Source organism: Anabrus simplex, chromosome 3 (genome assembly GCF_040414725.1).
Source record: "Anabrus simplex isolate iqAnaSimp1 chromosome 3, ASM4041472v1, whole genome shotgun sequence".
NCBI classification, from domain to species: domain Eukaryota; kingdom Metazoa; phylum Arthropoda; class Insecta; order Orthoptera; family Tettigoniidae; genus Anabrus; species Anabrus simplex.
In genome coordinates, this window is record NC_090267.1 from 235,202,087 (window position 1) to 235,228,808 (window position 26,722).

General features: G+C 39.0%; 1 protein-coding gene across 1 annotated transcript in view; it reads right to left on the reverse strand.

Annotated features, from left to right (window-relative positions):
- Positions 1 to 26,722, reverse strand: part of crm (cramped chromatin regulator) — a 350,810-nt gene that overhangs the window by 78,657 nt on the left and 245,431 nt on the right. Inside the window, exon 10 of the mRNA XM_068226835.1 lies at positions 15,006 to 15,203. Within this exon, the coding sequence (XP_068082936.1) occupies positions 15,006 to 15,203 (198 nt within the window). The remainder of the gene's footprint in view (positions 1 to 15,005; positions 15,204 to 26,722) is intronic.

The following is a 26,722-nucleotide window of genomic DNA, read 5'->3' on the forward strand; positions in this document are numbered from 1 at the left end:
ACCTTTCTTCAAACCACATTCTCTTCAAAAATACCTTCCTAAGCATTCACTCTCCTCTTGTTACAGACTTCACACCAAATAGCTCTATCAACGTTGATAAACCTTAGACTTTCGTCCTTCAAATAAGATAAATACATCTATAGACAACCGAATGCTTTTTCCTTGCTCCCACAATTACGTAAGGAAGACTGTTATCTTAACATAACACATTCGACTTTCACTCCTTCAGCCAGTTAAATAGACTATAGGCAGCTGAACAGCCATTTAAGAGATCTGCTGTCTTATCACAACATACGATATTGACATCTGTAACAGTGTATCAGCTTTGCTTTTTCTTATCATCTTGAAGGAGGCACATTTCTGTTTCATTATAAAGACTGAGCTGTTTACTGCCCTACCCCAACAAGTTTTTCAACGCTCCGGAAAGTATATTCATGTGAACTTATGACATGCAGCTTGATAATGCAATTTTAGCCAAGGACATTCTAATATTTTGTATGTTTAGACTGACACCTATAATGATATCCTCTTTTTATGGTTTGTAAGAGCAATCAGGATCCTGATTTTTCACCATACAGGTTTGAATTTGAGGCTGATGATGCCCTTAATATGGGCGAAACATGTCCCTTAACATTTTATAATAATTTTTAATTTCTATAAAGATCTCTCTGTATTGAATAGGTAGATATATAAATAAACACTTGTAACATACTTTGTATTTACTAACACTGGCGATGCCGAGTGCCGACAGGTGGCAAAAAAGCGTGGCTTATAGCCTATAATCAATTCGTATGCACCAAACAATATTGTCAATGCGATGAAACTGCATTGTTTGTTTGTTTTATTTTTTTTAATGCTGAGGCCAAACGGACTTATGGTTTTAAAGGAGAGAATTGCCAGCCAGGAAATGTACTCTGTTGCTACTTGCTATGCAATGCACATGAAAGCGAGACACTTCCTTCCCTCGTCATAGGAAAGTTCGAAAAGCCACGATCTTTTAAGGGCGTCGGGCACTTTTCATGCCAGTACAAGGCATACCGAGCTCAATAGCTGCAGTCGCTTAAGTGCGGCCAGTATCCAGTATTCGGGAGATAGTAGGTTCGAATCCCGCTGTCGACAGCCCTGAAAATGGTTTTCCGTGGTTTCCCATTTTCACACCAGGCAAATGCTGGGGCTGTACCTTAATTAAGGCCATGGCCGCTTCCTTCCCACTCCTAGCCCTTCCCTGTCCCATCGTCGCCATAAGACCTCCCTGTGTCGGTGCGACGTAAAACAACTGGCAAAAAAAAAAATGTACAAGGCATCTAAAAATGCAAACAGTACAGTAATCCAAAAGATAAAGCATTTGCACAGAGGAGCCAGCCATAATTTTTTCCTCGTCTTTGAATCGTATTTTGCTTTCTTTCGTTGCGTGAGGTTATGTTTGCTGTTGTTTCATACAAGCGCATTATTTGAATAATGTAAATGAAACCTTGTTGGATACATTATGAAATAGTGTTTTCCATGGCATTTGAAAAGTTTAAACTGAGAATCAAGGTGACTGCATGCATTAACCCATTCGCCTCACATTTAAATACCATAGGAGTTCACTAAGAAATCACATTTAAATACCGCTCTGCAGCCATTGTCATCACACTATTATTTAGAAAATCATACAAAACCAACCAGTAAATATTCCTTTCTGAAAATCTGCATGCATGATAAAGAAGTAATAAACTTACAAATGCCGCTATTTTAGTACATCTGCTGGGTGTGGTACACCTCAAAACATTCTTCTAAGTGAAGAGCTACGCCACACTTTTGCACTGCCAGCAACTTTCGCTTCTTTTACCCCGGCTGTAGCACACAACACACCTTCTTGTGACTTTTGATTTATTCTCTGTAGGGGGAATACGCATGGGAAAGTGGGCCCATGATTTAGCTTGTAATCTGGTTGAGGTGGTGCTCGCTGAAGGTCGACCTCGAACCGAGTACTCCGGCAACTGAACAGTCTCTAGTAGCTGCTGCGCAATGCTAGTTCGGAAGTCCGTGTAGCTCGTCTTTCTGTTAGCAGCGATCTTGTGATACACAGTGAAGGAATTGAAAATACACATATCTAGGAGATAAAAGAATATTTTCCTATATCCTTTCACTGTGCGTCGCATGACGGGGAACAGAGCTGTAACCTGATCCTGAAGGTCAACACCACCCATCCCCTTCTGGTATTAAAGGCCACACTTGGGCTTTATCATTTCTTCCCTCGGGGTTTGTCCTCTCTTTCACCTGAGTTTGCCTGTCCCTGTCATGTCAGCTGATTTGTGTTTAGTGGTGAGAAAGCAAACATCCTTGTTATCTTTCCACTTCACACACAACATACTGTTGGCAGCCCACGTCTCATACTCTCCACGTTTTAGTTTCTTCTTACTGATATCGCGAGGCATGTCTTTTAGGTTCTGTCTAACAGTTCCAATTACATTCATCTGCTTGTCGTGTAGCCTTTTGAATAAATCTGGGGAAGAATACCAGTTATCTAAAAACAACGTATGTCCTCGGCCTAACAAGGGTTCACACATGTTAAGCACGACGTTTGTACTCGCTGGCAGACTTGGATCCGTTACATCATCACCTACATAAATTTTGAAAGACAGATAGTAGCCAGAACTTGATTCACAAATTTTGTCAATTTTTATTCCAAACCTAGAACGTTTAGACTTATTACACTGGACATATGAAAGGCGGCCTCTGAATTTCATTAGACTTTCATCTAGAGCAATGTCTTGTGAAGGTAAATATAATTCTGAAAATTTGGAGCAGAAATGTTGTATTATAGGCCTAATCTTTCTTAGTTTGTCACTACTATCGACTTGTTCATCGTCAACAAAATGTAAAAATCGTGAAATTATAATAAATCTTCCCCTGCTCATGGTTTCACGAAAAATAGGAGTGTTTATACACCTGTTTTTATTCCAGTATAACTGTATTCTTGACTTTCACACTTGCGACATTAGTATAACTAACGCAAAATATGCCCTAATTTCGTCGGGTGTAGTCTCAAACCATTTGTCATCGTCTTTCAACTTTTTTCTGTCAGGATTGCTCAACTGTTTTGCTGCATATGAATTTGTCTCGGCAGATATATTGTCAAACAAAGGGTTCATGTATTCACAAAAAACTGAGAGTTCAGATAGTGGCTGCGTATCAAACTTTTTCAATAAATTCTCATTAACCCCACTGTATTCACTAAACTTATGTACAACAGGTTTATTGTCACTTTTTGTCCAGTTCCAGTCAGTCAAGTTAGTCTGTGCCAAGGTACGAGCTCGTTTCAAAAGACTCGGCACACCGTCGTTATTTGCTTCACTTACCGTGTCATCAGAACTATTATACGCATTGCTAGTACTCGAACTAAGGACTTCAGGGTCTATTTCGTCGTCACAAACATCACTGCCTTCAATATCACTCTCTAAAACACTGTCTATTAGCTTTCGTATTCCTTCTTCATCAACACCAGCATATCTGCTTGACGCCATGATGGCAACTGACATGAGCGAAATTATGTGAAGAAAGATTCTCTTATCTCTTGTTCCGGAAGTGTGCGAGAACCTGGTGAAAGGGAAAAAACCGAAGCCACATGTGTAAACTTCAGCTCAAAATGCATACAAGTGGCGTCTGTGGGTTATTGACTGAACTATATGGATTGATGTACAGCTGTGCATCGCCGCGAGCAGAGCTCGTCATTTGATTCATATGCCACGAGTAACTATGACGAGCTAGGGTCGTCAAATGATGCGATTGGGTTAATAGGTCTTAGAAGTGCCATGGTGGGAAATCGTACAAGTATAGTCGCTGTACTGTTGTAATGTGGACGGAAGCGAGAGACTTTCTCCCCTTGTCATATGAAAGTTTGATAAGCTGCGATGTTTTAAGGGCTTCTTCATTGCGTGAGGTTATGTTTGCTGGTGAGTTATCCAAGTGCATTATTTGAATACTGTAATTGCACCTTGTTGGATAAATTTTGAAAATAGTTTCTTTCCATGGCATTTGAGAGCTTTAAACTGTGATTTAAGGTTAATTGCATGCAGTAACGGGTCTTAGAATATTTTGTGACGCCGCAAGGGTTAGCATTTCCGAAGTAGGTGTTGGCGGTTAATTCGAAATCACGTAATTCCAAGTCTGATTTTTGCGTCCCAAAGACTTCGAATTAACGAGGTTTTACTGTAATGGCGACTGTCGATAAAGAGATGATTTATTTAGTTTAAATCGCTATTTATTCAGTACATTGGTGCAGTCAGTAAAATCCATTGATTAAATGTGTAAACTAAACCTTCAGAAGACATTAAAATGGATTTTATTATTATTATTATTATTATTACAACTTCCCCCATGCGGAGGCCTCCACAACGACAAAGTATGTCGACTACACAGTATTTTGTCTTCTAAGTTACTGTTGACTTTGCTAGTGTGCCAGGTAGAAGATTCATCAAAAGGCTCAGGAATAGATTTGCAATACGGTTCTTCAGATGTTATATAGATGATTGCGGAGTATGGTCACTGAACCTCGTATTGCGGCGATAGCGATGTCGTGAAGTCGTGTCCGGCTGAGACCGAGAGAATCCCATAGCTGTACAAGAAATTTAGGGATTGTGCCTCGAGCTCCGATCAAGTAACAGTACTATACCAATTTTCGATGTAAATGAAGATGTCACCAACCTTGCTTCTAGATGGAAAAAATGGAAATGTTCAAATTGTATATTGCTGCAAAAGGAATAACAGATTCTGCTAGAAAACAGGCAATTTACCTACATTCGGGTGGAGAAGACTTGTAAGACACATTTTATTCTATCCCTGAACACAACACTATTCCTACAGGTAAAGCTGTGCATGAATATACTTTAGAATTGTTAGATAAACAATTTTTTACCGAAAAGCAATCTGCAATTTGAGCGGCATATTATGAAGTCTATGAAACAGTATATTAATGAAACATCTGACGCCTTTATATCTAGGTTGCGTCAAGTTGTCAAATGTGATTTTAAAGATACCACAACAAAGAAAGAATTGGAAGACATGTTTATTTGTGACCAGTTCGTAGAGGGTTGCAAATCAGCTGAAGTTAGAAAGAGAATATTGGAAAAATCCACTGTCACACTAGGCGATTTGGTTGACATTGGACAGGCTCACGAAATGATAAATATGCAGACATCACATTACAGCAAGGACCACAGTTCTGACCAAGAGGTGTATAGTATGTTGAATAGGAAGAAATATGGGACTTCACAAAGAACTATTTCCAATAGTGGCAGAAACATGGGTGCTCTGCCCAAAACTAGTTATAATAGTTATCAAAATAGAGCAGAAAGGAAATGTTATCGCTGCGAGGAAACAAATCACTTGGCAATTGACCCCCAGTGCTCTGCGAGAAACAAAGTTTGCCAGGCTTATAATTTAACAGGGCACTATCGGAAATGTTGTAGAACAAAAAGGACATATACGTTAGAATCGGGGGAGTCAACTGTTGATGACAAAGTTTCTTACGTGAGCAACATCAAACATGAAGTCGACCCTGGATGTAGTAGTGATTTAGACTACACCTTTCTTACAAATGGCGAAAAAAAACGGGAGACAACGCTGAAGACCACTTGTCTATTATCAGGGGTACCCTTCATTTTTATTATTGACTCGGGATCTACTTGCGATGTTATTGACCAAGAAACTTGGAAGGAATTTAAAAGGAAGCAGGTAACCGATAAAGTAAAATTACTAAATAGTTCAAAAAGACTTATGGTAGAACCAATCCATTGGATATTTTAGGAGAGTTTGAGGCAGACATAACACATTCCAGTAGAAAAATTAGTACAACTGTTGTTGTTATTAAAGGTAGGGGACCACCTATTTTGGGACGTTCCTCAGCTACAAAACTAGGAATATTAAAAATTTCTGAGCAGGTTAATCAGACTGTGGTTTCTGACACTTTGAAGGTGGGCAAAATAAAGAATTTTCAGCTTGAATTACTAATCGACCCGAAAGTCTCACCAGTTATTCAATCTCTGCGGAGGATGCCATTGGCACTGAAACAAAAAGTAGCAAAACGTATCCTTGAGCTGGAGCAAAATGACATAATTGAAAAGGTTGAAGGACCCTCAAGATGGGTTTCCCCTCTTGTACCAATTTCAAAAGGTGACAGCGTTAGATTGTGTGTCGATATGCGAATGGCAAATAAAGCTGTACAAAAGGATAGCCATCCCTTACCAATCATGGAAGACCTACACCCTGAAATTAGTGAAAGCAAATACTTTTCAAAGTTGGATGTTAAGTCAGCTTTTCACTATGTGGAGTTGCATCCAGACTCAAGGGAGATTACCACATTTAGCACACATTTAGGCTTATGTAGGTTCAAGCGGCTAATGTTTGGTTTGAATCAGGCAGCTCCTGAGTTCCAAAAGATAACGGAGCATCTGATAAGGAACAAGATTCCTACAGGAGTTTACGTATTTATTGATGAGATTCTGGTGTATGGGGAAACTAGAGAAATACATGATTCAAGATTTAAAAAGGTTCTTGAAGTTTTTCGCAAGCACTGTATTGAACTGAATGAGGAAAAGTGTGAATATGGTAAAACTTCGATTAAATTCTTGGGTCACAAAATATCAGCAAATGGCATTAGGCCTACCGAAGACAGAGAGGCGGCTCTGAAGAATTGCAGAAGACAGCAAAATGTGTCTGACCTGAGACGTTTTCTAGGCCTACAGAACTCCGTAAGTAGATTTATTCATAACATATCAACCATGACAGAGCCACTGCAACAGCTTACACATAAATCTGCACAGTTTGTCTGGAAACAAGTACACCAAGAGGCTTTTAATAAAATAAAATAAAGTACATCTAGCTCAGTTTTAGGATATTTCAACCCCAAGGTTGAAACGGTAGTGATGGCAGATGCTGGCCCAAAAGGACTTGGTGCAGTGCTGATACAATGGAACAATGAGGGGATCCCACGCATAATTTGCTACATTAGTGGCAGCCTGTAGGACGTCGAACAAAGGTACTCTCACACGGAGAAAGAAACACTTGGGATTGACTCGGCATGTGAGCGTCTAAGGATTTTCCTGATGAGTAAGCAGTTTTGCCTTATACAGACCATAAACCACTAGAGGTAATTTTTGGGCCTAGATCAAAACCCTGCACAAGAATTGAACGTTGGCTTCTGAGACTACAATCTTTTGACTTCCAAGTATATAAAGGGGAAACATACCACAGCAGATCCTTTATCACGGTTAAGTGAGAATTCAATTGCTGAAGCCAAGAAGGACAATTACCTGATGCAATTGGCTACGTACCTGGCACCAGTTGCATTATCTTTGGAGGAAATAGATGGAACTTCAAAACTTGATCCCACTCAAAAAAAGGTCCAGTCACATTTCCAAACAGAGTGTTGGGATCATAATGACGTTGACCTCCTTCCATTTTGGGCGATGATGTCACAATTATGCGTCATGGACAATATATTACTGAAAGAAACTAAGTTGGTAATTCAGAAAAGTTTACAAACTAGGGTCCTTAGTTTGGCACATGAGAGTCATCCGGGAATCTCGGAAATGAAAAACAGGCTCAGATCTAAAGTACGGTGGCCTGGAATGGACAAAGCAGCGGAACGGACAGTGAGAACATGTCTGGGTTGTCTGATTGTAAACCCGACAAGCCCGAAAAAATATCTCCAACAGTGATTCCTAAAAAGACTTGAGAACGAATAGCTGCTGATATTCTGGGTCCTTTTCCAAGCCTACGGTAATTCTAATGTGGAATAAAATCATTTTTACGCATAAACAGAAGTGCGAAAAAAAAGGCAAATTGTGACCAGAAATACGAAATTAGTATGAATACATGATTTTGGTGCAAATTCTGCAAAAATGTGCTATTTTACTGGCGAAAACAACATATTTCGGCAAAATCGTAAGAAAAACTAAAAATAAAATGCATAAATCTTTTGACCGTTCCGATCGATGAAGAAAAATAACCGGTCAATTGCTGCTTGCTGACTTTAATAGACATTTACAATGAGAATAGTAAGGGGAATAAGATCTGTATCGATTATTATCGAAATGTACATCGAGTGTCAAGGAAATAACAAGATATCTTGATTGATAAATTTCATTTTTGTTCCGTATTGATAGTCACCATAAGTCATAAATGAAAGAAAAGTTCCACCTAATCAATACTATTTTATTATCACATGTAAGACCGGTTTCAACCTCTCAGAAGGTCATCCTCAGCTACACTAGAATTGCATTTACATACTATGCCTCATTATTGAGAGTTAATGACATACTCTAGAATTCTACAATTTTATAGTGGTTATACCCATGTTAAGAATTCAATGTTTTACATAGTTACAATTACAAAAATTAATTGCTCTTATTACACTCAATGTACATATGTAAGAACTAATATAAGTTCGTCTTTTCTTTACTTTTACGTGATGAGTATGTCGGAGTATTTTTATCATAGGCATTTGCCTAGTCAGTTTAACTGGTCTCCAATCTTATGAATATTTAGTCCTGTATGAAATGAATTTAGTTGAACAATTGTAAAATAGTCAGTATTATAGTCGTTTTAACAATAATTTACATTAAATAGAGAGATACATGTTGATAGTTCAATAAAACAAACATTAGTAAACATGGTTTAACGTGCTTGACTGCACTGTTGATTGTCTAATGCGGCAGGTAACAGTGGTTCTTGCGTTGTACAGTTCGTGTTATATCAGAATAATAAGAAGTTAGCCCATGAACAGAACACTTAAACACATTAAAACAATAAAAGTCACAATAAAAAATTAGTAAACATGGTTTAACGTGCTTGATTGCACTGTTGACTGTCTAAAGCGGCAGGTAACAGTAGTTCTTGTGTTGTTATGGTACGTATTATGTTAGAATGATGTGAAATTAGCTCATAAGCAAAACTCTTAAACACATTAAAACATTAAAATCACTGTAATGTGCGTTGGTCGTAAATTTCAACTGACAGTCCAAAGTAATAAGTGAAAGACACCTTCTTTTATTGTTTGCAAGTTATAAGCTTAAATTATTGTAATCATTGCCAATATGCATTGAATATTACTCCAACCACTTTCCAATTTAGTATTTGTAACTTGTGGATAGTCCTATTTATTTGACGTTGACTATTGTTCTAGAAATTTTTCACTTTTTGAATCCAAGGTCATTAATGGTGGCTCTTTCCTTTCACCATTATAAGAAAGAAATCATGTGGTTGCGATGATAAAGTTTGCATTTTTGAACACAAAGCGAAAATATAATTATTTACAATTTTTAACATCAAAGTATGGTGCTTCAAAGGAAGCATAGCTTTTTCCTGCACTTGTCATAACCTGATGGAATAGCTGGTTTCAGGCTGTCTTCTATTTGAGTGCTTACTTTACTGATGTTGCTACATTTTTCAAGATGCCTGACATGAAAGACATCAACAACTGCGGTATTAAGTACCCGACTGATCCGAGTGACCGAGAAGTGAATGGTTTTTGTCACAGATCATGCAGCTGGATTGGTTGACCTCCTTACTGAACTTGAAGGGTCTCTGTATCCTACCTCTCATCTCCTTTACCCCAAACTGCATAACCTTTTACATTAATTTGTGAAGGGAATTTTTCTGCGGCAACTAATGATGCTTTGATTAAGCTCACTCCTCAACAGCAGGCTGCATGTTGTTAAAGCTGCACATTCTTCACAGTGCAAGTTAGTCACATTGAAAGCTAAAGACCCCAACCATAAGCATTTTGTGTCAATTTCTCAAGCTTTGTATTCAAAAAATGTAATTTTGCATAACACTGATAAATTAGATCAGCTTGAGAAATTGTTTGGAGTAACAGATCTATCACGAAATGATATCTGTTCTGGTTACTGTTCTCTGAAACATGCAATTCAAACCCAGATGAAAGAAAGTGAAAAATGTGATGTCGTGCTTGCATTAACTGCAGTTCAGACAGAGTTCAGCATATTTGCTAAATACTGTCTTGAGTTGTTGTGGACCCCAATGAACAATGTAGATTGCGAGCGCATGTTGTCTCATTACAACACTGTGGTTACAGACAGACGGTGCAACTTGGAAAAAAGCAATGCCGAAGTACTGACAATGCTTTAGTTTGAACAATTAATTTGTATTGTGTATGAACCAAGAACAATAAATGCACTTCATAAACTTGGAATCGTTACAATTAATAATACCATGCGATTATTTTAACTTTGTAAATAGATGCTAATTTTGGAAAAATAAATGCTAATTTTGGAAAAAAAAAATAGATACTAATTTGGAAACAAATAGATGATAATTTTTAGGTCCCTACTAATGGGGTACAACTATTGATTGTGATAGATTATTTTAGCCGTTTCATGGAAGTGACAAAACTAAGCAGTACTGACTCTAAAAGCATAATGAAGGCCCTACATGGTATTTATGCAAAATACACGTATCTTGAGGTTCTCTCAAGAGATAACAACACGAACTTTGTCAGCGCAGACGGAAAATTACCTGCAACAGTGCGGAATTCATCACCACAGAGTTACCCCGTTACACCCACAAGCAAATGGCACAGTGGAAAGACTGAACCCAGGCATAACTCAACGACTACAGATTGTCAATGCCATGAAATTAGTTTGGGAGATAGAACTGAACAAGTACCTACTGATGTACCGAAACCATGAACACCAGACTACAGGGGTTAGTCCGGCTGAGTTATTTTTTAACAGAAAATTGAGGGACAAAATTCCCGGTCTGGCCCCATACAAAACAGAAAAAACATTAGAAGAGGTGGTGGATTGGTCCTTATTCAAAAGTTTAAAAAGTGAGAATACGCGGACATTAGATGTGGGGCCCAAGAAAATAAATTATCAGAGGGCGACAAGGTTTTGATGCATAACCCCAAAGTAAACAAATTTTCAATCACATTTGGACCCACACCTTTAAAAATCGTCAAGAAGAATGGCAACGCTGTGACAGTAGAGACAAATAACTTGCAACTCTACCTTCTTCCGGTCTTTTCATGAGCTGTTGTCTGAGGACGAGTCGGAGAGTGTGAAAGAGCAACCAGAGGAACCAGAAGAACAAGAAGAAAATCAACCAGAGAAAAAAGAAGAAGAAGGGAGCCAAGAATCGGGACTGAGATGAAGTCAACGGGAGAGGAAATCTCCGGGTTTTTGTCAGACTGCGATTTAAAATTTTAAAAATAAAAAAAGGAGTGATGTATTGTACTATCGATATGAATGAGATCGAGGTGCGTGTTGTAAGATCAGGGAGAAGAGAAATGTTGTTTTTGCTTTGGATGTAACGGCGACTGTCAATGAGAAGTTTGTTTATTTCGTTTAAATCGCTATTTATTCAGTACAACGCCGATCATAATGAAGGAAGAACTGGTACTGCTTTCACCTAGCCTGTTTTACCTGTTTTACAGATGAAATAATTCCTTTAAACTGTAAGTGGCTGCATAACTCACTAATAAAATATAAAACGGTAATAATTCTCCTAGATAAAACAATACTCCTGTGTTTAAAAAAGCTTCCAAGAGGCAGATTCAAACCTGTATACTTGCAGTCTGCAGTCTGTTGACTTAACCGTTGCGCCATCAATGCTGTGTAAAAGAGTTCCTCATTAATTCACTGACAAAGATTCGTATATGTAGGCCTATATACTGTTAATTGTATTTTATTGTCATTAAGGACTTGGTTGATTACCATCTTGAAATACACTGACTGAGCAAACGTCATGGGATAGCGGAGCACTGACGCGCACCACATGCCCCCTGTGCCAGCGGCAGTTGTATAGGAGACCTTGTGAGCAGTGGCTGTGCATGTGACAGGTGTAACATGGAACGTCGTCGTGAGGTAACACCATTCGAACCGAACGGGGTATGGTGGTCTGTGCTTATTTATTTGGATTTATTGAAGCTATTCATGTAAAACGGAGATACAGGACACTTGAAGGAGAGCCAAGCAACGGAAATTGTGGACATACAATGTAGGCATTCATGACTGTGGTAAAGACTTAGAGTGCTTTTGTGGGATGAGAGTATTGCAGGAAGAGGCAATGACGAAATAGGTAGTGCAGTTTTGAAGTATCTGAAAACAAACGCCGTCGATGCTAAAAAGCTTGTGATTTTTTCTGATAACTGCGGGGACCAGAATAAAAACTGGAATATAATGGCACTCTGGCCAATTCATAATAAACGATTTAATGAGATCGAACACTGGTTTTTAACATCTGACTACACATTCTTGCCATCAGATAGAGACTTTGCCAAAATTGAGAAGTACCAACGAAATCAATCGCATGTGTACGGCGCTGCCGACTAGAAACTTAACATTCAAGAATGTGGGAGAAAGAAGAAGTTCAGTGTAACAGACATGAAACAAGATGACTTCTATGACCTGGCAGCACTAAAAGTTGGACTCCTGAACACCAGTAAAAAAACATGTGCAAGTGGCATGGAATTTAAATTCACAAACGTAATTTGATCAAATTTGAAGCAAGTAATCCATGGTTTATCAAACTAAAAACAAGAGTGAATATGGATTTTGAAGACTGTAGCGTGCGAAAAAGAGGCAACACCACAATGTTGCGCTTGAAACGAAAGTACACTACTGTGCAAGAAATAAAGAAAAACAAACTGCAAGATGTGTTGAAACTCCTGGACTATGTCCCACCTGTCCATCACCAGTTTTAACTCAGCTTGATTCCTGATTCTGAAGACACTAATGAAGTTGAAGTGTAGGAAAGGAGCAGCTGATCTGTTAGTTTTAACATTATGCATGTGCAGTTATAAGTTGCTAAATTCCATATTTTGAAAAGAACAACACAGTTAAAAGATACAAACAGACCTTTTTTCCGTGATGGATTTATGCTGATTTATTTAAATTTCTTTTTAGTTGCCAGTTCTACCCCGATTTCCACTGCTACCAATTAAAATATTATTGGTGGAAATGTTGTTTTAATTGAAGTTTGGTGTTAGTTTTCATTTCTGATTAAAATAGTTGAAATATCAGACGTCATTTCATTATCATAAAATAATATTCCTAAGATAAGTGTCACTCCCACTGGGGCAATAAAGTGCCAAGCCACAGTATTCTGTGACGTGGTATTAAAAGTACAGTAGAACCTCGATAATTCGAAATCGGTTAATTCAAAATCCTGCCTAATTAGAAGCAGCTCTCGTTGATAAAGATGTTAATTCCCATAGGGAACAAGAATGAGTTAGCTGGAAAATTTATAATGTCCAATAACGGACCATTTATATTGGTATTAGAAGCTCTCGTTCCCAGAAACATGAGATATAGTTTTGCATGTTATTTCAATTGTTTAATTCGAAATACGGATAATTCGTAATTTGAAGTACAATGTCGGCCCCATTACCGAAATTCAGACTTTTAATTCGAAACTGCCTTTACGTTTAAAAATGATAGTATGTTACAGAATAATTTCAACTGGAAATTTATCAGTTGCGCGGCATAATAGAACGCGCATTCCGGAACGTGGAGGTATAGCTTTCCGCACTTACACTCACTTCGGTGGGTCTACAGTGCGCTTCATGATTGCTAAGTTGAATGAAATTGGAATTCTTTTATATTCAGCCTTTTAAGGAACGCCGTAATATCACACAACAGGCAGTGTGCGGGAAAACAGAATCCGCGAACACTGGCGATGCCGACAGTTGACGAAAAAACGTGGCTCATATAATAAATTCGTAGGCACCGAACAATATTGTCATTGCCGGTGAAACTGCATTGCTTTATAAACGGTCTTATGATTTTAAAGGAGAAATTGCCAGCCGGGAAATCGTACAAGGGTGAGGGATGGGGGTCATAGTAGTGCGTTGCAATGCACATGGAAGCGAAATACTTTATCCCCTCGTCATAGGAAAGTTCGATAAGCTACAATGTTTTAAGGGCGTCGGGCACTTTCCATGCCAGTACAAAGCATCTAAAAATGCAAACAGTACAGAAATCCAAAAAATAATGCATTTGCACAGGGGAACCGACATAATTTATCGTCTTTGAATTGTGCGATTTTTTTTCTTTCGTTACGTGAGGTTATGTTTGTCAGTGATTTATCGAAGTGCATTATTTGAACATTGTAAATGCACCTTGTTGGAAACATTTCGGAAATAGTTTTCTTCATGGCATTTGAAAGGTTTAAACTGTGAATCGAGGTGATTGCATGTATTAATTGGTCTTAGAATACTTTGTGACGTGGCAAGCGTTTACATTTCTGAAGTACGAGACAAGTGCCATGGCAGGAAATCGTACAAGGATAGAGTCATAGAAAAGTTCGATTTTAAGGGCATCGGGTACTTTCTGTGTAAATACAAGGCATCGAAAATGCATACAGTATAGTAATACAATTAATAAAGCACTTGCACATGGGAGCCAGCATAGAATTCTCCTCGTCTTTGAATCGTGCTTTTTTTTTTTCTTTCTTTCGTTGCCTGAGGTTATGTTTACCAGTGAGATATCCAAGTGCATTATTTGAATACTGTAAATGCACCTTCTTGGATACATTTTGGAAATAGTTCTTTTTTCATGGCATTTGAAAGGTATAAACTGTGAAGCAAGGTTAACTGCATCCAGTAATGGGCCTTAGAATATTTTGTAACGCGGCAAGGGTTGGTACTTCTGAATTGCGAACTGGCGGTTAATTCAAAATCACGTAATTCGAAGTCCGATTTTTGAGTCCCAACGACTTCGAATTAACGAGGTTTTATTGTATTGACTTTTGACCCTACCAACAGCAGCCCAAAAGAAATTATGCCTGCAAATCACATACAATGAATATTACTGAAACTTTCAAAGCTATTAATACATCAATACCATGAATGGTACGATTTCACGATTTGAACAAACTTTCTAACTGCTCTCCCTTAAAATTAAGAAAATGTTGCTTGGCACTCTTTTGCCCCGACCCCTTCATATATAGATTATGGTCTATGTATTCCAATAGCACTACATCATCTTTATCAAACTTACATCAAGTTGAGCTTTGAAGGCATCCGTAGCACCCACTTTGGGTGAGGTTTTGTACTGAGAGGGCGCCAATAACGGTCGCCTAAACACACCATCGTGAAGAACTGGTGCTGCAACTTTGTTACCCAGAAGTCTCTTCTTAGGACCAACAAATGTTTGTGTAGAACCAGGATCTGCACTTGTAGCATCAGAACCATTCTTCTGAAAAACATTTTTTTAAAATTAGAAAACAAAACTCTGTGCCAAGTTTTCAATTGTTCATAAAAATACGGAAAAATTTTCGGAGGACACAAACAAGATTTTTACATTCTAGAGGTAAAATGTAAATTTCTTTGCACAACTATGCTATTTAAAACTAATTTGCCTCATGGCCTATACGAGGTATCAATTTATCTATGTGCCATATATGGCACATTGTATCAAATTGATACATTCAACTTTAACTCATATTTACAGCTATTGTACCAAGGTGAAAGGATTACAGAGAATGGTAATGAAAAGAAATGTGTAGTATCAAGAATTCAGAAGGTGGAAACTGCTTTACAACTAATAAAAACCGTTTACAGCACACAGTGCCTCTTCTGGAATAGTAAGATACAATATTACATAACAGTGAGTTCAAAATGGAATTCATTACCTAAACCTAATTGTGAAATACAACAAAATCTTTCCAAAATCACAGATATGATCAAATTTGTACAGAATTTTAAAAAAATGGATTCTACTCGACTTTCCCATAAAATTGACAAATTTCTGCAAAACAGGGCCACTAAGCCAAAATGGTATAAACTAATGGAGAAAGATCTTACTGAACTAGGAGCACCAAACTTACTAGATTGGAATGAAATTAGAATAATAGTCCAAACACAGGGATTTGAGGAACCTATACAAGGTAAATGGTTGGAGGAATGGAAATTTGAACAGTCTGTAAGAAGGAATAACTATTGGGCAAGAAAGAAGACCAAAAAAAATATTGATTCTGCATGGTCCCATTCGAGAAGAAGGCCGGTAAACACTGTAAATTTTTTGTGAGAGTCATGGGTAAGTATTATTACTCCTATTACCACGTGCCTTATTCAGTCTGGATCCTGATGATTATCAGGCCTAAAGTAATTTTGTTCACAGATCTTCAGTACAGCTCGAATGAAGGTTCAGACTACTGATGGAGGTTTATCTGTCAGGAGATCTGACTGCGTCCAGGACCTCTTTTCATACATATGCATGATGAGTTGAAGTATTCAATACTTCCCTTAATTGCACGACATATCAAAAATATTATAGTTTCCGTTTCTTCACTATTTTCATCATCTCCTTATCATAGCTGATTCGCTGCAGGACTATGATACTGGTCACAGGGTCCATCCAAGATATACCGAGCAGCCTTCCATAGATACATATTTCGAACACATCTATTCTTCTCTTGGTTGCTTGTGTTAAGTGTCCACACATATACTCCATAGAAGAAAACAGGGTAGATGTAACGCTTGATGATGATCAATTTGGCTGGTAAGCTCAGATCTCTGGAACAAAGCAAGGGACTGACTTTAACGAAGGTCGATCTGGCAATTTATATTCTGGCTTTGATTTTTGCACTGGGGTCCCACTGTGCGCTGAGACTGTGTCCAAGGAAGACAAATTTGTCAATGCTCTTAATTTCTTCGATGTTTGCCAACAGCATGCCTACTCTTTCTGTGTGGCCTAAGCCATGAACTTGGTCTTAGTATTTAGTTCTAATCCAGAAGCTTTCCTCACAGTTCTTACTCCGTCCAACAATAATTATGGATATCTCAGGTTGGTGGCTAGCAGGACTGTGTCGTCTGCGTACCTTACGTTGTTCAGATACACCCCGCTGGTTCAGATGCCCACGTCTAGACCAGCCAAAGCTTCTGCGAAGATCTCCTTAGAGTAAATACTGAATAGAATAGGAGAAAGTACACAAACTTGGCTGATGCTAATGCGTATTTTTACTAACTTGGTTACTTGCTCTTCGACTCGGAATTTTGCACAGTAGAGACTGACTGGTGGTAAGCTGCATGTCTTTTTAAACCGCACCTACTCTATGAGGGGCTTGGATCATCATCTGGTGCTGACGGTGATGCATGTTTGCAATGCGGAAATCGGACATGAAATTAAAACCTATTTGTGCAACGTCATCAGAGTTGCAGTATACCTACACTACAGAGGTGGACATTTTGTAACTACTAAGCACAGATGTACTGCAGGACTTTGACACTGTTTTCACTATGCGGGTCGCACAGACTTAACTATTCACAAATTTGTGCAATATCATCAGAACTGCAATAAGGCTTGAATCCACTTCAAACAGGAATCATTGTCCTTCTTTGACAAATAACGTTGGGAGGTCTTGTATGGCGGATTTATTTTTTTCATTTTCTTCGTCTTGAAAAACTAGGGAGGGGTCTAATATGCGAGGGGGTCTAATACACGAGTAAATACAGTACTGACTGTGCCAAGTGGTAAACGAAGCAAGAGTTCGGTAAAAGCGTCTTCATACTATTAATTATACTGACTTCAAAATCATAAATTACCCGAAATGGTTGTGTCGTATTTACAGCGAAGTTGAGTGCTGAATTTAAAATTTCCTCCCAAAGTGTTGTGCAAGAGTTTTGTTATTTATTGGGCAATAAAGCAAATATTAGTGACATACACATTAGAATTTTGTTGTCTGCTCCAAGTCTTCTGATTATGCCGAGTAACATGAACAGTTTCATGACGATGGGAGGGCTGAACTTGTACGTACCATCAATGCATCACTCTGAGCTTTCCAATTAACATACGCAAATTTTCTTTTGTCCTACATATTAATACTATTTTCATTGTCTTCTTTCTCATGATAGAAGTCATATAACAAAAATCGTTTGCCTTGCATGGTTTTTCTGTAGCTTTTGGCTGATTATGCAGGAGTTTTGAAAGGAGATTTGAAAGTAATTTGCACTGGAAGGGTCATATTGATGACATTGTTGGGAAAGCATACAGATCATTACATGTCATAATGAGGCTACTTAAAGGATGCAACAAAGAATTAAAAGAAAAAAGTTACTTGAGTATGGTTCGTCCATTATTGGAATATGCAAACAGTGTTTGGGATCCTCACCAAGAATACCTAATAAAAGAAATAGATAGTGTGCAGAGGAAAGCAGCAAGATTTGTAACAGGGGATTTCAGGAGAAAGAGTAGTGTATCAGAAATGTTAAAGGAACTTGGGTGGGAAAGTTTAAGTAAGAGAAGGGAGAAAACTAGACTTACAGGATTATATAGAGCCTATACAGGAGAAGAAGCATGGGGAGATATCCGTGAGAGGCTTCAGTTGGAAAATAATTATATCGGCAGGACTGACCACAAATATAAAATTAGAAGGAATTTTAGCAGAAGCGATTGGGGTAAATTTTCATTCATTGGGAAGGGTGTGAAGGAGTGGAACAGTTTACCAGGGGTAGTGTTTGATCCTTTTCCAAAATCTGTACAGATATTCAAGAAGAGAATAAACAGCAACAGAGAAAATAAATGAAGTGTTAGAGGGCATTCGACCGGTGCAGGTTATTGTAAATAAAAAAAAAATGTGTGTGAATAAATTAATTCCATCCCCTGGTCTAAGGAGTTTGGACAGCCAAAGTAGGGGACTGCCTGTAGGGGTGAAGTACAGTGGGGACTTCGAGGGCCCTGGGACCGCTACGGTAGCTGTGAAGGCCCTTCAGGAACTCTGAAAAGTGGTGGCAAAAGGGGCTCTGGTTAAGACGCAGCAGGTCGTTATGCTACTTAGGATCCAGAACGGGTAAAAAAAAAAAATAGTAAATAAATAAATGCAATGTAAATATTAATGTTATACCAGTTTTATAGTATCATTTGAAGCAATTCCACATACTGTATATCAGTTGACTATATTTGTAAGTAGTACAGGAGATATTATAATTAGAATTTTGTAAACAATATAAATTTATTAAGGATGAGCTGTGTGTTTAATAGAAAACATTGTTAGCGTAAATTTTATAATATTGTATTATAGGAAAAATTTTCTTCTCTTGTTAATTTAATATTTAGTGCTTGACAATAATGTATTTTAGTGTACCATTTGCCACCGAGGTAGACACCTCATTTGCAAATAAAGAGATTTTGATTTGATTTGATTTGATTTGAGTTGGTTTAATAATGAATAAGCAAATAGGGCAGCGGGTAAGCTACTAGGACCAGCATATTGAAAGAATTGTTGTCGTCAAGATAGACACCAAACCAATGCCCACCACAATAGTGCAGGTCTATATGCCTACTAGTTCAGCGGATGATGAGGAAATCGTAATTAATAATTAATGTTGTTGGCTTTATGTCCCACTAACTTCTATTTCGGTTTTCGGAGACACCGTGGTGCCGGAATTTTGTCCCGCACAAGTTCTCTTACGTGCCAGTAAATCTACAGACACGAGGCTATCGTATTTGAGCACCTTCAAATACCACCGGACTGAGCCAGGATCGAACCTGCCAAGTTGGGGTCAGAAGGCCAGCGCCTCAACCGTCTGAGCCACTCAGCCTGGCTGTATGAGGAAATCGAAAGAATATATGAAGAGATAGAAGATTTAATACAATATGTAAAAGGTGACGAGAATCTAATTGTGATGGGAGACTGGAATGCAGTGGTAGGCCAAGTAAGAGAAGGTAATACAGGAGGAGAATTTGGATTGGGATAAAGGAACGAAAGAGGAAGTCGGCTGGTTGAATTCTGATCTGATCATAATTTAGTCCCTGCCAATACTTGGTTCAAACACCACGAACGATGGCTGTATACGTGGACGAGACCTGGAGACACTGGAAGGTATCAAACCGACTTCAGTATGATTAGGCAGAGATTCAGAAACCAGGTGTTGGATTGCAAAACTTTTCCAGGAGCAGACGTGGACTCTGACAACAACTTGTTGGTCATGAAATGCCATCTGAAGTTGAAGAAATTGAAAAAAGGAAAGAATGCAAAAAGGTGGGATCTAGACAAGTTGAAAGAAAAGAGTGTCAGGGATTGTTTCAAGGAACATGTTGCACAAGGGCTAAATGAAAAGGCTGAAGAAAACACAATAGAGGAAGAGTGGATAGTCATAAAAAATGAAGTCAGTAGAGCTGCTGAAGAAATGTTATGAAGGAAGAAAAGATCAACTAAGAATCAGTGGATAACTCAGGAGATACTAGACCTGATTGATGAATGACGAAAATACAAGAATGCTAGAAATGAAAAGGGCAGAAAGGAATACAGACAATTAAAGAATCAAGTGGATAGAAAGTGCAAGGTAGCTAAGGAAGAATGGCTGAAGGAGAAGTGCAAGGATGTCGAAGGTTGTATGGTCCTGGGAAAGGTAGATACTGCATACAGGAAAATCAAGGAAACCTTTGGAGAAAGGAAATATAGGTGTATGAATATTAAGAGCTCAGATGGAAAGCCACTTCTAGGGAAAGAAGACAAAGCAGAAAGATGACAGGAGCATATCCAACAGGTATATCAAGGTAAAGATGTAGATAATTTTGTTCTGAAACATGAAGAGGCTGTTGATGCTGATGAAATGGGAGACCCAATTTTGAGGTCAGAGTTTGACAGAGCTGTGAGTGACCTAAATAGGAATAAGGCACCTGGAATTGATGACATTCCCTCTGAATTACTGACTGCCTTAGGAGAAACCAGCATGGCAAGGTTATTCCATTTAGTGTGTAAGATGTATGAGAAGGAGAAGTCCCATCCGATTTTCGGAAGAATGTTGTTATACCTATTACCAAGAAAGCCGGTGCTGACAGGTGTGAAAACTACCGCACCATTAGTTTAGTATCTCATGCCTGCAAAATTTTAACGCGTATTATTTACAGAAGAATGGAAAAACAAGTTGAAGCTGAGTTGGGAGAAGATCAATTTGGCTTCAGAAGAAATGTAGGAACACGTGAAGCAATCCTGACTTTACGTCTGATCTTACAGGATCGAATCAAGAAGGACAAGCCCACGTACATGGCATTTGTAGATCTAGAAAAGGCATTCAATAAAGTTGATTGGACCAAGCTATTTAAGATTCTGTAGATGATTGGGATCAGATACCGAGAACGAAGAATTATCTACAATCTGTATAAAAATCAGTCTGCAGTGATAAGAATCGAGGGCTTTGAAAAAGAAGCAGCAATTCAGAAAGGAGTGACGCAAGGTTGCAGTTTGTCCCCCCCTCCTTTTCAATGTTTACATAGGACAGGCAGTAAAGGAAATTAAGGAGAAATTTGGAAAGGGAATCACAGTCCAAGGAGAGGAAATCAAAACCTTGAGGTTTGCCGATGATATTGTTATTTTATCTGAGACTGCAGAAGATCTCAAGAAGTTGCTGAATGGTATGGATGAAGTCTTGGGTGAGTACAAGATGAAAATAAATAAGTCCAAAACAAAAGTAATGGAGTGCAGTCGAACGAAGGCAGGTGATGTAGGAAATATTAGATTAGGAAATGAAGTCTTAAAGGAAGTAGATGAATATTGTTACTTGGGTAGTAAAATAACTAACGATGGCAGAAGTAAGGAGGACATAAAAGGCAGACTAGCACAAGCAAGGAAGAGCTTTCTTAAGAAAAGAAATTTGCTCACTTCAAACATTGATATAGGAATTAGAAAGATGTTTTTGCCGACTTTCGTGTGGAGCATGGTATTGTATGGAAGTGAAACATGGACGATAACTAGCTCAGAAAGAAAGAGAATAGAAGCTTTTGAAATGTGGTTTTACAGAAGAATGCTGAAGGTGAGATGGATAGATAGAATCACGAATGAAGAAATACTGAATCGAATTGGTGAGAGGAGATCGATTTGGCTAAATTTGACGAGAAGGAGAGAGAAAATGATAGGACACATCTTAATACACCCAGGACTTGTTCGGTTAGTTTTTGAAGGAAGTCTAGGCGGTAAGAACGGTAGGGGTAGACCAAGGTATGGATATGACAAGCAGATTAGAGCAGATGTAGGATGCAATAGTTACGTAGAAATGAAAAGGTTAGCACAGGACAGGGTGGCATAGAGGGCTGCATCAAACCAGTCTATGGACTGATTACTCAAACACACATGCCTCCTCTCTCTGTGAATTGTTTCTTTTTAATTTTCTCGTTCCAGTAAAAACATTGAAACTTCAGAGGGAACACAATATGATTCAGCGTGCAAAATCTGAGCTGGGTGCAATTCTGGATTACCTTGGACTCTGCGCTTGACACTAGCTCTTACTTCTTCTGCTGTGATCTCTTCCCTGTTGGGAGAATGAGTATAGGGCAATTCTACATCACCCTTTTATTTCCCTCAGGATGTCTCCATAGCCGAGTGTGATGGCTCTTGCTGAACATTTCTTTGTCCTTGTTCTCTTGCACTCCCATTTAATTTGATCTTGATTAACAGATCTGTTTTTATAATAAATGAAGCCATTATATAATAGCTTCAACCCTTCTCTTTTGGAACTAATAATACTAGAATTTATGTCCATGGCACAGAAAATGTTAACAGAACAATAACGTAGCAATATGTAATAATTCATCAATGCTCAAGAATGAGCATGTATAATTCAAAAGAAAAATACTTTTGGAAAAATGGACGTTCGGAGGAATGGGGTAGGAAAATTAAATTCACAAATACAGATCAGGAAAAATGGTCGGGAATGACTTCACCCATCACCTTCAATATTTCTATGAGGTTTTCATCAGGGCCCGTTGCCCTTCTGCTTGTACATCTTTCATGTACCTTTTTCACTTTGTTCACAAGTAAAGAAGGTCCTAATGTTCTGCTCATGTCTGGTTTGTTCTGTCATTCATCAAGGAATAGTTCTTCAATGTAATCCTTCCAGATGATCAGGTTTTGGGTTGTCTTCTCCCACTTTCCATTGCCAGGTTTCCATCACTGCTGAGGAGGAATGAAGTAGGCTTCTGTTTGTACTTGCTCGTTGCTTCCCTGATTTTATGATGAACACTGAAATGGTCGTGTTTGTCGTGAAACTCCTAGATATCTTTGCATTTCAAATTCAGCCACTCCTTGGCAGCTATTACTTCTTTTTTGATCCTCTTATCCAACACATACTTTCCTCCGTCTTTATTCTTGAATGATTTTCTCTAGTCCATCAATGCAGAATGTCATCCGTCAGCTGCACTTTTAATGCTGTCCCATGTCTCCTCAATATCTACAACCTTTCCTTTTTTTTTACAACTTAATTTACGTCGCACTGACAGGTCCTACGGTGATGATGGAAGAGGGAAGGGGTAGGAGTTAGAAGGAAGCAGCCGTGGCCTTAATTAAAGCACACCCCCAGCACTTGCCTGGTGTGAAAATGGAAAACCACAGCAAACCATCTTCAGGGCAGCCGACAGTGGGATTCAAACCCACTACCTCCCGAATGCAAGCTCAAAGCTGCACACCTCTAACCGCACAGCCAACTTGCTAGGTATAACCCTTCCTGTGATATCCATTAGGACTTCCACCAATGTTATGCATACTTCCTCTCTTACTGTTATGTCTAAATCAAAACAGATTTCCTTTTACTTTTAACAAGCTTCTTTAGTTTCATGTGTATCTGGATAACTACAGTGTTTAGGTTAGATGGTACATTTACTCCGGGGTAGGTTTTGACTATGAACATGCTGTTTCTGAACCTTTTGTTGATGAAAATAAAATCGATTTGGTTTCTGACTGCATCACTATAATTGTCTGCAAACTACTTCCAAGTGTAAAGTCTTCTAGGTGGTAGTTTGAACCAGGTATTCATGACAGCAAAATCCTCTTCCAAGATAAAATTGAATAAGACGATGCCCACACTTGTTTCCATCCCCAAGGCCATGTCCGCCGATGATGTATTCTACTCTTGTTCTGCTAACTTTGGCAATGAAATCCCCCCATGATGATGGCCATCTCACTTCTGTTGGTGATATTTTTCTGGCTGACCATGAGATTCTTAGTACCCCTGCCCCATTCAAGGGGCACCCGTACTTGGGCCAGTGGTTAAAATTTGCAGCTATGATGATTATCCTGGGAAATACAATGCAATGGTTTTCTATGGCCTTCTGCATCGCAGCACCACATCTGTAGGTTATATGTTCCTGTATGACCAAGAGATTCTTAGCACCCCTGCCCGGTTCAAGGAGCACTCGTACTTGGGCCAGTGGTTAAAATTTGTAGCTACGATGATTATCCTGGGAAATACAATGCAATGATTTTCTATGGCCTTCTGCATCACAGCAATACAACCATTCTGCTGCTCCAGCTATGCATGTTGCTGTCTGGTCCTTGGTCCTTATGATGCACAAAGTCCTCTTTGGCCGTACGCCAGTTCTTTTGGAGCTGCTGCCCACCAACAAGACGGATATAAGAGGCATTTCCTCCACTAGAGACTCCTCTGCCTAACGCTGCTGGCCCTCCTCAGTGGTGTCGGATTTACTGACTGCCGCCCAACACTCAGCATGGAGTCAATGGCTGCACGGTCTACTTTATTATCATACCAGGCTTTTTTTTTTTCCCCCAAGTTGCTTTACGTCATACTGACACAGATAGGTCTTATGGCGATGATGGAATAGGAAAGGACCAGGCGTGGGAAGGAAGCGGCCATGGCCTTAATTAAGGTACAGCCCCATCATTTGCCTGGTGTAAAAATGAGAAACCACGGAAAACCATTTTCAGGGATGCCAACAATGAGGTTCGAACCCACTATCTCCCTAATGCAAAGCTCACAACTGCGCGCCCCTAACCACGCAGTCACCTTGCTCGGTCATAACATGCTAAGGGTTATATATCTTGGCAGCATTGTCAACAGACAACAAATTAACTGAAGAAATTAACAGAAGGTTTCACGCATCTACAAATGTCTACAGTTTTCTCCTACAGGTTTTACAGGACAAAAGCTTCCCCCAGGAAGCTAGCGTCATTGTATGAACCTGCCAACCCTACTCTGACTAAAAGCAACAACAGCCAGACACAAGCAACAGAGATAAAGTTCTTTAGGTAAAAAAAGTTGAAATGGTTTTGTCAGATGATGAAGATGGCATCAACCCCAACATCCAAAGACTATTTTGAAAGAGAAGTATCTGGTAAAAGACCACAGGCAGACCAAGGGAGGGAGGGACGGATGGATGGACAGCTGGCTGGCTGCATGAATGGATAGGATGGGCGGATGAAGTACAGTAGAAGTCCGATATAGCGAGTACGGCATATAACGAGAACTCCGTTATAGCGACGACCTTTTTCTGTCCCTTCAAAATTCCTATATTAACCTGTGTATCGTCCTTCGGTTACAGCGAGAACCCTATCACTGGCGCATCCGTTATTACGAGCGATTAAGCGCGCGCGATTTTTTTCGTTACCGATATTTATGCACCCCCGCGATGATATTGCATGCGATCGATTACCTTCGGCATCGTTTCCTCGCTATGTGCACTAGCGATTTCTCTCGTCGACATTCGAAGGCGATGTCGGAGTCGATTGGTAATATCCGTCGACAGCTGTTCCGTAAGGAAAATTCGAAATGAAAGAGAACATATTTTCGTAATAAATGCGTAAATAACGTGTCCGATAACGGTTGTTCACTCGTTAAAAATTAAGGCTGACTAAACGACCGCTTAATTTTGAGGCTAAATACTGCAATTAAGTAAGAATGGGATACACCTCGAGATATGGCAGAGTGCTTAATTGATTTCATAGGTTAGTTTGTATTTTGTTGCGTCTGGTTAAATTACGGAAAGGCTATTATGAAAATTTATAGCGAGAAAGGTATAATTTCTCTACCGCGGCTTGAAGTGTGTTTTCATCATTCGTGTAGTACGGTTAAGTTAGGATACGTGACGCTGTTTGAATAAGAAAACAAACGTTTGCAACAAAATGCGATCGATCATCTTCGGTACGGTACCGGTATAGTTTTCTCACTTTGTGCATTTGCGACTTCTCTCGTTGGCATTCAAAGGCGATGTTGGAGTTGATTAGTAATACTCATCGACTGCTGTTCTCTAAAGAAAATTCGAAATGAAAGAGGATAACACGTTTTCGTAATAAATGCGTAAATAACGTGGCCGATAACATTTGTTAAATCGTAAAAATAAAGACTAAAAAACGATATCTTAATTTTAATGTTATATACGGTAATTACGTAAGATATGGCAGAGTGCATCACTGATTTCAGAGGATATTTCATATCTTCTCGCGTCTAGTTACGGCTATTTGCATGTACATTTTTCGCGAGGAGGTTATTTCTCTACATGCATTTCAAATATGTTTTCATGATAGGCTACATATACGGTTAGGTTAGGTGACGCTGTTTGAAGAAGAAAGCTGAGGCGTTTGTCACAGAAATCTCTGGAGAGATACCGTATTTCTCCGAATCAAAGACTTTTTTTCTCAGAATCTCATGCGAAAACTCAAGGGTTGTTGCATTCGCGGCCTAACAGGAAGATAATGGATACCACTGGCAACTACCGCGGTAACCACGCTGCTTCTTTTCACACGCGCACAGAACTCATTGACGACCGCTTCTTTACTACACCAAATACAGTAGAGATCCTACTGTATTTGACTACACATCGCTACCGGTTGTACAGTGTGTGCCTGTGTTTTTCTCAAATCTGCAGAATGGCATCAAACATGCAACCCTTCGAATTCTTAGAAAAGTCATGGCTACTCAGTGGCAGAGTCATAACGCGTCTATTGTACTTGACGCTTAGTAAAATTAAAGTTTATAGACAGCACGAAT